This window comes from Chaetura pelagica, unplaced genomic scaffold (genome assembly GCF_000747805.2).
Source record: "Chaetura pelagica isolate M959 unplaced genomic scaffold, ChaPel_1.0 scaffold308, whole genome shotgun sequence".
NCBI classification, from domain to species: Eukaryota; Metazoa; Chordata; class Aves; order Apodiformes; family Apodidae; genus Chaetura; species Chaetura pelagica.
In genome coordinates this window covers 1497664-1510139 of record NW_009954442.1, presented here as the reverse complement: position 1 = coordinate 1510139, position 12476 = coordinate 1497664, and the positions used below count along the sequence as shown (strand labels likewise).

Here is a 12476-nt window from a genome sequence, read left to right as displayed (position 1 = left end):
GAATGGAGAAAGTTTCTATTTAAAAGAGAGCAGGTAAGGTAACAGCTGGGACCATGGTTATACTTCTTGCGCAAATTATATCCATCAAGAGCTTGTGATTAAATTGGGCGGGGAGAAACATGATGAAATTCAACAAGGGGAAGTGCAGAGTTTTACATTTGGGGAAGAACAACACCATGTCCCAGTACAGGTTGGGAGCTGAACTGCTGGAGAGTAGTGTAGGTGAAAGAGACCTGGGGGTCCTGGTAGACAGGAGGATGACCATGAGCCAGCAATGTGCCCTTGTGGCCAAGAAGGCCAATGGCATCCTGGGGTGCATTAGAAAGGGTGTGATTAGTAGGTCAAGAGAGGTTCTCCTCCCCCTCTATTCTGCATTGGTGAGGCCACATCTGGAGTATTGTGTCCAGTTCTGGGCCCCTCAGTTCAAAAAGGACAGGGAACTGCTCGAGAGAGTCCAGCGCAGAGCTATGAAGATGATTAAGGGAGTGGAACATCTCCCTTATGAGGAAAGGCTGAGGGAGCTGGGTCTCTTTAGCTTGGAGAAAAGGAGACTGAGGGGTGACCTCATCAATGTTTACAAATATGTAAGGGGTGAGTGTCAGGGGGACGGAGTTAGGCTTTTCTCGGTCATGACCAGTGATAGGACAAGGGGTAATGGGTGTAAATTGAAGCATAGGAAGTTCAAGGTGAATATCCGAAAAAAATTTTTTACTGCGAGAGTGACAGAGCACTGGAACAGACTGCCCAGGGAGGTTGTGGAGTCTCCCTCACTGGAGACATTCAAAACCCACCTGGATGAGTTCCTGTGTGATGTACTCTAGGTGACCCTGCTCTGGCAGGGGGGTTGGACTAGATGATCTCTCGAGGTCCCTTCCAGCCCCTAAGATTCTATGATTCTATGATTCTATGAAATGTGCAGATAATTTGACAAGTATTCTCTGCAGTTTCCTGAATTCTTCTTCAAATTATCCCATGAATCAAACTGGTATTATCTGTACTGAGTGTCTGACCTTAGAAATATTATCAAGAAGCTGAAACTAAAAATCTATCCAGTTGTACTTTAATCTATGAGAGTTCTCTTCTGATTCCTCTCCATAGGGCACTTTACCACAAGGTAAACAGGACAGCATTTGGATCACAGCCTGTAAGTAAATGAAAGGTCTGTTCAAGTTCAAAGGAAAGCAATATGGCAATTGTGTGACACTGTGTCACTAAATTCTGTGGCACAGATGAACCCCAGAGGATCCCAGAACAGACATCTCACAACACTTTTAAAGAAGTTAATTTGTTGGCAGTAGACCAAGAGTATGGCAAATTAAGGGTCTATACAACCAGAAATATCAAGGGCAAGGCTTCCAGAACGATTGTGTGCTGTAAGTAAATTCAACTTAATTTTATAAGTTTCTAGTGACCTTCCAAGTTACTACAGCTATGAACTGATGGAGAAAGTCTAGTGCAGTAACTATGGAATCTGTATACTTTTAAAGAAGTTAATTTGTTGGCAGTAGACCAAGAGTATGGCAAATTAAGGGTCTATACAACCAGAAATATCAAGGGCAAGGCTTCCAGAACGATTGTGTGCTGTAAGTAAATTCAACTTAATTTTATAAGTTTCTAGTGACCTTCCAAGTTACTACAGCTATGAACTGATGGAGAAAGTCTAGTGCAGTAACTATGGAATCTGTATCACAAAACAGGGAACATGAAAAAAAAAAAAAGTGTTACAACACTTCTGTAAATCAGGAGTAATGACTGGAGCATTAGGAATCTTTCATTAAATAATTACTAGGTTGAGGCCTGAGGAAAAGCTTCCAATTCTTAAGTCTGAAATCAAATAATTAAGTGCTGTGGAATATTATCCCCATTAGGCACTACTGCATCTCAAATGATTTTCATTCAAATCTACTGAAGCTTGTCAGCTTAAATGCTAAGAGTACTCCTGCACACAAATTTTGTATTTCATATAATATAATGTAACTCCTGACAAAAGCACATAAATCTATAATGAAGCCCATTGTGTCAATATAATTTTGCATAATAGATAACTTATGGCAGCCAGACTCACATTTGGCCTTTTTGATAGGCTTGTCAAAAGTTTATTTAGAATAGTACCAGTCTCAAAACATATATAGACTTTGTACATCCAAAGTTTTTTAATGCTTACGTTTTCAGCAGTCTTTCCAATATATTTTTGAAAAGTTTCTTTCCCAGATACTTCAATGATTTTTTTATTTATTTATTTATTTAGAAAGCTTTCAAGACACTATGCTTTATGTTGTTTGAAGTTCATGTAGTAGGTAGTAAGATAAAATGAAGGCAATGAGGTAGGACTTTTGCCTGGGATCAATATTAGCAACTGCTCTGATAAAACATTTTTGCAAAAAAAAATGGAAAACAAAACTATCATTCCTCTTGGTCAGGTGTTCAATGAGATGTATATAACAGAAAAAGACTTTCATAAATAAAACACACATGAAAGGGTAATTTTAAACAAGAATTTTGAAGTGTCTCAGAAAATTAACTTGAAAATCCCTTTTTTATAAGTGAGGCTAGAGAGACTGGCTGCGTACAGAGACTGCATATAAGACAAAATTCAGAGCTGCAAAGTCAAGCAAGCCCTCTGTAATTGCTGAGCAGTAACTGCCATCTGAAACCTGTCAACATAAATATTTTATCTTGTGCCTTTCTTCATACAGGGAATTCAAAGGTTTAGGTTTGAGACGTACACCCCTATCTTACAATCTGCATGAGTTTACAAAGACTTTATAAGTAAACAAGGTAAAGGAGGGAAGTCTTTCTTGAGAATTAGCAGAACTGCTATGCATGTTACCAAAAGCATTTTAAAATGCTTAACTGTCTCAACCAGAAGCACAGGCAAAACAACAAAGCACTAAGTGAACTGGTTATCAGAACAGCTATTTTCTCTCAATCCAAGATATGCCACAGTTAAGCAAAGCAAGACTTGTCTGACCCAAGTTTGTGCAACTAGCATGCTAGACCATACAAATACACTACTGAGTGACCGAGTAAGAATTCAGAAAGGAAAACTGAATTTAAAGGAGTACAGGTTGTGAAAGTATTACGAATTGTGAAGATGGGGAAAGTGAATTGTGACATAGAAGAATATACAGATGTAGAAGATAAAAGAGAAAGAACACATGATGGTGTAAGGGGAAGTGTTATTCCCTCTTTCCAATACGGAGCTCAGAGAATCATAACTCAATCATTTTTCAGAATTCCTCACAATTGATCTATGCAATAAGAGTATGGCATATATGGTAAAATTTGCAGATATTCAAAATACTTGTAAAAAGGTCTTATTCTCTTCTGATGACCAGTTGGCTCATGCTTGGACTACAAAATCAATTGGACCATTCTTTGAAATGCAGAAATTTGACAATACTACCCAATTAAAACTATGACATTTAAGATCAACTAAGCTAGAAGATTATTTTATTATTTATTTTTTTTTAAACTTAGAAGATTTAAGATCAATTAAGCAGCTAGAACATCTAGGGAGAAGCAGGTGAAAGACTTTTTGTTGATACTTGCTACATATCTTCTTTGTTTATCCTGGAGAAAACATAGTACTTTTAGGTGAAAATTTGTAGTGATTTGAAAAGCAAAACTTACTCATACATTTCAATGAAGGACCAATGTACTTAGGGAAAATCTTGTTTCTTAAGATAACATTGAAACTGGCAGACCACAGTAAACTAAATCTACTGAAAATAGATGGAAATCAGTGACAACCTCCTAAACCTTACAAAATCTTTACAAAAGCAATAAAAACAAACAAACAAAAAAGCCCCACAAAACAACAACCAAAATGATTAACACAAATTAGGAATTGTATATATGGAATTGGCAAATTAATTTGTACTATTTGCAATTCAAGTTTATCTTTATTATACTGAGACTGCTTCTGATGACTTTCATTCGGGATTTTTAAGGGAATGTTTTTAATTTGTTAATATTTTTTGTGGCTGTAACACAAGGCGCAACTCCAATTACATCTTTAGATTCTGCCAAATTGGCAGAATTTTTAATATTAAAAAATACTAGTTAATGTTTAAGTGTAATAAATTAAGCTTGAAATTCAGGTAGATGAGATCTGAGAAGTGGAGCAGAACATAGGGACTGAATAATAGAATCTTATTTTCTTACTACATTTTAATAACTGTGCTTTGTAGAATTGACTTCAATTATATAAACTTGTGGATTGATGGCAGGGGTGTTGATAAAACCCACAACTGATCACAGTAACAGTAGCTCAAGAAAAAATCCCTATATCGTGACTCTTCATTCTTCTCAATTGTCAGTGTACTTTCAAGTATAGAACAGACCAGTATCAGTACAGAACAAATAAACTAAATCAATTTTAAAAACCTTGTGTAAAAGCTCTATTAATCATCACCGCAAGACATTTTATGTTAGTATGAAGAAGCAACAGGGCTCATGCTTTTTGTCCACAGAATTTCTTTCATTGAGTATTTACAGAAAGTCATTATACACCTGTCACTTGAAGAGTTGATTTGAAAACATAGTTGTGAATTACAGTGTAATTTTGCAATAATTTGTTAAATGTTAGACAGAAAAGTTTCCACAATATAACTCATCCTGTAGCACCAAATACACGCAGATCTCTTCTCCCCAAAGTAATGAAAGTATGTTGCATTACACAATGTGACCTTTGGCTCTCAAAATTGTTAATTCAGCAGAATCTGACTACTGAAATGCTTATTATAAGGATTGCTTGAAACAAGTTGTATTAAATTACTGTAGCTATTTAAAAGTCAAATAAACTAAACACAAAACCCTAACATGAGTGCTCACATGGTTCCATTTGTGATAAAATTATCATCTGTTACAATCTAATAGTCTAGGTCATATAAGTAATATTAAATTTATTGTTTCCTTTCTCTTCCGTCCAACTCCTGTAATCTCCAAAAAATATTATCTCTCACTATTTTCTTTAATAAGCATGTGATTTACAAAAAGCAACAGAAAATCAACAGTTCTTGTTTTTCTATAATCAAATCTGAGACAGAAATACAATAATAAGATGCTGAATAGAGCTTATGTTTGCTTTGCTCTCCCAACACTCTTTTAAGGCAATATATGTACTATTTTCACAAATGATATAACAAAGGATCCAGTTTATAACTCTGTAACAGCAATTTTTGAATGCTCTTCACCCCTAACAATCAGCATAACATCTATTGCCAGCCATGCTGAAATACACAGTAAAACTAACCACTTGACAGATGCTATAAAAGACCTGGAAACAGTAGGTCAGCAAGATCAGGTAAAAGCAAAATGCACAAACTCTTTCACTCCAAGCACAAGCTTAATTGAAAACAAAATTACAATACTGACACACCTGTGGAGGAACCTGCCTCCTTTTTTGGTCAGGGGATACATACACAGCTTGTGTATATGCATAAGTTTTGAACCGCGGTTTAGGTGAAGGTGAGGGTCCCTGGGGTATACTGACTGTGATCTACAAAGAAGAAATTAGAGGTGGAAAGAACAGACATATGGATAGGAGCATGTATTACAGAAGTAATAATTTTAAGCTTAAGTGAATAAAAAGAAGTAGGAAGGGCAATTTTAGGCACCAGAATAAAAGAAGGACATCAAGCTATTGGACAGTGTCCACAGGAGAGCCATGAGAATAGTGAAGTGTCTGGATGGATTATTCAGCCTGGAAAAGAGGAAACTAAGGGGTGACCTCATTGCAGTCCATGGCTTCCCCACGATAGGAAGAGATGGGGCAAGTACTAAGCTCTTCACTTTTGTGACCAATGACACGACGCAGGGAAATGGCAGGAAGCTGAATCAGGGGAGGTTTAGGTTGGATATCAGGAAAAGGTTTTACACCCCGACGGTGGTCGAACACTGGAACAAGTTCTCCAGGGAAATGGTCACAGCACCAAACCTGAGTTCAAGAAGTCTTTGGATAATGCTCTCAGGCACATGGTGTGATTCTAGGGCACCCTACACAGGACACGGGGACAGGAGTTGGACTTGATGATCCTGATAGGTCCCTTCCAACTCAGCATATCTATGATTCTAGGTCATCACCAATTATATTTTTCATGGACAGAATTGGTTTTCAGCAGTCAAAATTGGGACGGTATTAAGGAAAACAAGAAACTCTCAGGACTCAATACCAGAAAAAAATAACAATATAAATGGAAGGTTCTTCATAATTTATAGGCAAAGGCACAAAAAGCTAGTGATCTTGTAGTAAATCCTGAATAAACAGAGACAATATTCATCTGCTCAGTAGAATCATAGAATCGCTAAGGTTGGAGGGAACCTTAAAGATTAACAGGTTCCAACCTCCTTGCTATGAACAAGGACACCTCACACTAGATGAGGTTGCTCAAAGCCCCATCCAACCTGGCCTTGAACACTTCCAGAGAAGGGGCATCAACCCTTCCTAGGCAATCTATTCCAGCACCTTACTTCTCTCATGGTGAAAAATTCCTTCCTGATATCTAAGCTAAATCTAGCCTCCTTCAGTTTAAAACCATTACCCCTTGTCCCGTCACTACCCTCTCTGGTGAAGTGTCCCTCCCCAGCTTTCCTGTAGCCCCTTCAGGTACTGGAAGGCCGGTATAAGGTCTCCCCTGAGCCTTCTCTTTTCCAGACTGAACAGCCCCAACTCTCTCAGCCTCTCTTCATAGCAGAGTATGAAGGCCCCTAAAAGAGATTGACCATACCAAAAGCAAGATACAGATTAAATTCAGGCAAGTACACTAGGCCTAAAATCCACTAAACAATTCAGCAGAAACTCTCCGATTATTTGAGTCAAAAACATAACTGATATAGCAAGCATAAATTAATTCTAAGTATTACATGAGCTTTCTGAGAAGGCAACCATGAGTTGAGAATAGATTATCATGAATATGGAGAAATGTGAACTGCTATTCTCTAACAAAAGTAAAAAAGTTTCTACACATCTGGGTTTAAATGCAAAACCTCCCTCACTTTGTGTTCTTTCTTGTGGTGCTCTTCCACAACCAAAAGACTCCATGATTTAAAAGAGAAATGCAAAGCACATATTTGCTGAATATTTACTTTTAAAACTGGTTCAAGGTGATTTGACTTGTGGTGAAGAGACAGTCCATTATTCTCATGGGTCTTTTGTCTGCCAGTGGGCATCTAACATCAAACTTTAGGGGCAGGTAAGGGAAGCAACCACTTTAGAGCAGCAAGATGAAAGCAGAAAAGTGAAATAACTCACTTCTTGTGAAAAATGCTGTTGATGGTGTACTTCTATGTGTTCTTCCCTAGTAACCTGTGAGTGTCGTGGCAGCATTTCCACCTCCCTGATGGCTTCCATGGTGACTTGCTGGGGCAGAACTTGGAAGAGGGAAGTCACGTACATTATGATGGACTTCTTATCTGGACAGGCAGTTGCAACATCTGGAAGGCAAATTAGCATGCATCATTTTAGTTTCCACTTTAGACATGAGAAATAGCCCATCAACCATGGAAAGCTGATGGACTAATGAGCAATTTAGTGTCCACATGCATTCTCTAGAGACTAATTAGAACCTTACAATCACTCTGAAAATTACAGACTAAACTTGCATAACGATGAGGAGGCAATGTTTGTAAAGGTAACTGTTATCTCATTCAACATGAACTTTGTGTCTGTATTTCTTCAGTCAAAACACACATGCTATACAATGCTGACACTGATCTTCATTAAGCAGGACTAGACATAGGAAAAAGTGTATTTTCTTGTGCTGTGTAAATGCTGCAGTTAAAAAGAATGACAAGATAATTTTCAAAGTTGTGCCTTGTATGTTCTCTTCACATCATTAATCATTGTAAATGTAGAGAAAAAAACAAATTTACAGGTTTTTCTAGCAAATGAGTTCATACAAAACAACTAGTGAAGTCAACCTCTAATACAGCTGTATAGCTTTTATATTCGATTTAATCTTATGTTCATGAAGTCTGTGGAACACCTGTGAAATGTGTTATTCATAAACATTAAAATGCATAATTGAACAAATCTTTTTTAAAAAGTCCAGTAAAGTCTGTGAACTTCAGCAGTAATTATGAGAAAGTTTGCATGAACACAAAGATAATTTGAGGTTTTGCACATAGCCATGATATACATCAGTAGGAAAAGTGGTTTATCTGACTCAACATTTCAAGTCAATAACAATTTGTAAAAATATAAGGCACATGGCAGCTCTTTGAAGTAGTTACTTTGTTTTTTGGCATTAACATTAACATCCCAGGCTCAGTCCAGTGAATCAAGATGAAAAAAGACTGTTGGACAAGAAATTTATCATTAATTCAGCAACTGTTTAAACATAAGTGCAACAAAAAACCGAACAACTATGTTTTTTTCACTGTCCTAGATAAATCCTGGCTTAGCTAAGACTTCAGGGAGAAACTAAAACAAAAAATCCCAAAAATCAATTTCTATATTCAGGCAGACTCAATAATTCTGCACAGTGGCATCTCATTCTCACTTCCTAGAATGCAAAACACAAGGGACAGTACCTTTTGCCAACAACGTCACACATATTTGGAAATCAAGATGTTTTATCAATATTTTTGGTTTGGCTTTTTATCTATCTCTGTACCTTTGCTTGTTAAATTATGAAAGAGAGCTGAAGGTTTAGTTCTGCTCAGAAATGGCATGTTCCTGTCAAGATCCCCAACAGCATATTTGTTGTTTCTGTCACTAGGGTATACAGAATATGCTAATTTAAAAACAAACAAACAAAAAGACCAAAACACAAAACTAAGCAAACAAAAAAACCCAAACAAAAAGAAAAAAAAATACACCAAAGAAAAACAACAAACAAACCAAAACAAGACACACTACAGCTCTTGGTTTCAACAGGCTTCAATTCAATAGTAGAATTCAGTCCACTAAGTATTTTGCTATCATAAAATTCTTGTATTCTCGTTAATATTTTAACATAATTTTGTTACACTCAGTGTCCATGAGGAATAGATACAATAGCATCCATGTCTTTACCCAGGCAAGAGTACACATTGGAAGAACAGATACTAGAGTCAGCTGTGATTGTTTCATTTTTTGATAATTATTTTCCATTTTAAAATATTCTGTTAATCAAATAGACAAATATCTTATAAATCAGCTACACAAATATCTCACACAATAAATAAAGCAAATACCTGGCAAACAACATACATACCAAAAATTGTTTATCCAGTCTATCTGACAAATAAAAAGTACATATGCAGCTGTCAGAACCCACGGGCAAATAGGAAAAGATTTAACTACTTAATCACATATATATAGGCACACAGCAAGTAAAAATTCACACATTCATGGAAATGTTCCTTTCAATTTTTAAAACATCTACTTATTATAGCCATTCCTATTTATTAATATTTTTCTTTCTCAAAACTTTCACCAAGTAACAGTTCTGAAACTATTTGTGCTGATTCCACTCCCCCTTTATATAAAACTAATAGTAAACTAACTTTGAAAATGGAAAGTTTAAATGCCTGCCACACTGCTAGAAATATTATATTACCATATTTAAATTACTGATGTGGATTCTTTACATTGAGAGACAAATTCTGAAACAAGAATACAAGAAATCCTTTGTCCTCAAAAGAAGCAGGTTGCATTTTCAGCTAATCACAAAGCAGAAACCACAGAAAACTAACTTCTAAATCCTATATATCATCTGATACTGTTGTCTTCCATGACAACAGTAATAATTCAAACCCTCAATATTTTAGTATTACTTGCTGCTGTTCCACGAGATTAAAATAAAAAAAATACTAAAATAAATGCATTTCATCCCTTCCATAACTCTCCATAATGAAGAAGATTCTCAACATTGATTTGCATTTTTCAGAGATCACACAGCTTGTTTCCATCATAAATATACACTATTGTTTATATTTCTATCAAAGATAATTTTACATTTTAAGGCTTATTAATGACAAAAAAAAAAACCGCAAAAAGTTATTCAAACTTCTGAAATGAATCCTACTGCTCTCTCCAAATGCATCTGCTTAGAAAGGACTTAAAAGATACACGGCAGATGAGCTAACTGCAATAGCTCTCATATTGTTGAGACAGAATCTAACTGATACATAAATGATGTTTCTACAATGTAAACTCATTACAGGAGGGATTTCAATGTTTGTACAGCAACTCTCACTCTGGCACTAACCTCAACTGTAGTATCTGAGGGCAAAGTAGAAGTATTTTAAAATGTATTAAGACACTTTGAATGTTGTTTTTTGTTGTAGCTGTTACTGGGTTTTTTTAACCCTTCAGGTTCAAGAACAGGGGTAAAAGTCAAAATTATCCAAATGCCTGTGATAATCTGTCTGGCAAGGCTCACCAAAACACTTTGAATAAGATTCCATAAACCCCAAGTCATGTACTTTGATCGTATTTTCATTTGGATGAACCTAAACCTGGAATTGAAACTGTATGAAAGTGTGTAAGACTACTAGAAAAACGTAACTGCTTGGTCTTAAATAGCAAGAAAAAAAATTAAGGTTTCATTCCCACATGGACAGATTAGAATTGGCTAAGCATGGTTAAGGAGATCTTCAGAACATTACCCCCAAAACTAAGAAAAGAAAGAAGGAAATGGTGGTGGGGGGTTGAATCATAAACTTGGTAATCTGTACTCCAAATGCATGTATTTGGTCACTTACTAACAAGTCTATTTGCAGACATTAAGCTACAACAGAATCATGAGGCCTATCGTAGATTTTTTTGTCACTGGTAACTTCTTAATTCCCTGATTACGAAAGCACAAGACTATATTTTGCTCCTCTTTGAACATCTAGAAACAAGTAAGATTATCTGGCAAAAAATATAAGCTGTTTTTCTTAAGTGCGTAAAATTTTTTCCCTCAGCTGGTCCCAAAATGATATTGTTCTGTAATCCATGTTTAGATTAAGACTATACTAATGGTAATGATACTAGCAGGAATAAAAGAAGTGCTAATGACTTACTCTACTGAAACTTACTACCAGTAATAAGACCTTGAAGCAATAAAATCTGTGCAGTCTCTCAAAGGTCAGCCAGTAGCTGCAGTGTCTGTTCTGCAATCACTGACATTTTTTGCCTATTTGTAAACTTGTATTTCCTGCCCTGTTTATGTACTCCTTAGTAGACTGCATGCTGCATTCAAAGTGAAAGAAATCCTTACAAGTAATCTCAAGGAATAGTGGTGGACTTGCAGACAGAAAAAAAAAATCAGGTTTTTTAAATACTGCAAAACCATAAATATTTTATAATATTTATTTTATAAAATGAACTTTTAGCAAAAGGCACAAAACACACTCAGGTAATTGAAGTGAGAGTGGAAATCCAGAGGACAGCCCAGTATAGACTTATACATAGGTGTGGCATTTATTTTTTTCTTCCTTTCTGTAGATAGGAATATTCATTCAACTAAACTAGTATGAAACTCTCAGAAGAAAATGCTATTAAATTTTGAGCAGACTTTTCCTTAGGAAAGTAAACATTATAAACTTTATGGATAAGACCTACACAATCCCTTAAAAAATGCTGACCACGGCTGTCACTTGTAGGCTGTGTTGAATGAGGTCACAACAGCAGCATGAAGAAAATCTCTTCAGAAGATGAACACATTTGTGTTTGACTTTTAGAATTACAAAGAACAGGATTTGTGGGATTCAAGTGTATCTGGTACTAAAAAACTCAGTGGCAGAGAATACCTTACACCTGTCTGAATGTCTGCTCTGATTTGCTGCATGAGTGTGAAGGAGTCTTAGACTGACACGCAAGCAGTGGCCTGGTTGAATGAACTTGACACTATCTGTGGTTTTGAAACCTGCAAAATCAGACTTAACACCTCTGCTGAACAGGAAAGGCGAGTCTTACGTTTTCTTCAGTTTTCTTACAATGTTAAACATTTATTCAATAACACCACAACCTTGGCAGCCTAAGCTCTAGCTGGTATAGGCATCACCTAGCAGCAAAGATAGACATAGAAAGCAGTAAGGCAAAATAGCAATGGAATAAAATGCTTGAAAAAATGGGGATGAATCTGTTAACATTTTTACCATGCATGTTGTATACCAATATTTTTGTCAATGAATAGGAGTTTGTAGGAGTAAGAATGGCTCTCATCAAGTTGCTGAAATAACAAATAAAAAGTAATAATTATTTCATGATACTGATACACATTGTTGAAAGCTGCAGTTCAGTTATTCAAAATCCTCAAGTACAAATGTAGTCAGGGGCAAAAGGGAAGGGGTGGAGAAAAGAAAAATAAAATACACCCTACAAGCTAATTCCTCCTGAAGAGTCCTGAAAATAATAATTAAAAAACCCACATCAAGATAATTATATTGACTGATATCTAGAGTCAGGAATACTGTACAAAAATGGTGCATTAACAGGCACCCAAAAAGTAATTTTGCTAAGAATATTTGTGATACCAGCAAGTGGGCCAATACTGTAAAAG

General features: G+C 36.0%; 1 protein-coding gene across 1 annotated transcript in view; it reads right to left on the bottom strand.

Annotated features, from left to right (window-relative positions):
• DMD (dystrophin) overlaps window positions 1–12476 on the bottom strand; it is a 909379-nt gene that overhangs the window by 754015 nt on the left and 142888 nt on the right. Inside the window, exons 7-8 of the mRNA XM_010004489.1 lie at window positions 7256–7437; window positions 5384–5503 (exon numbers count right to left, since the gene is read on the bottom strand). Coding sequence (XP_010002791.1) covers window positions 5384–5503; window positions 7256–7437 — 302 coding nt within the window. The remainder of the gene's footprint in view (window positions 1–5383; window positions 5504–7255; window positions 7438–12476) is intronic.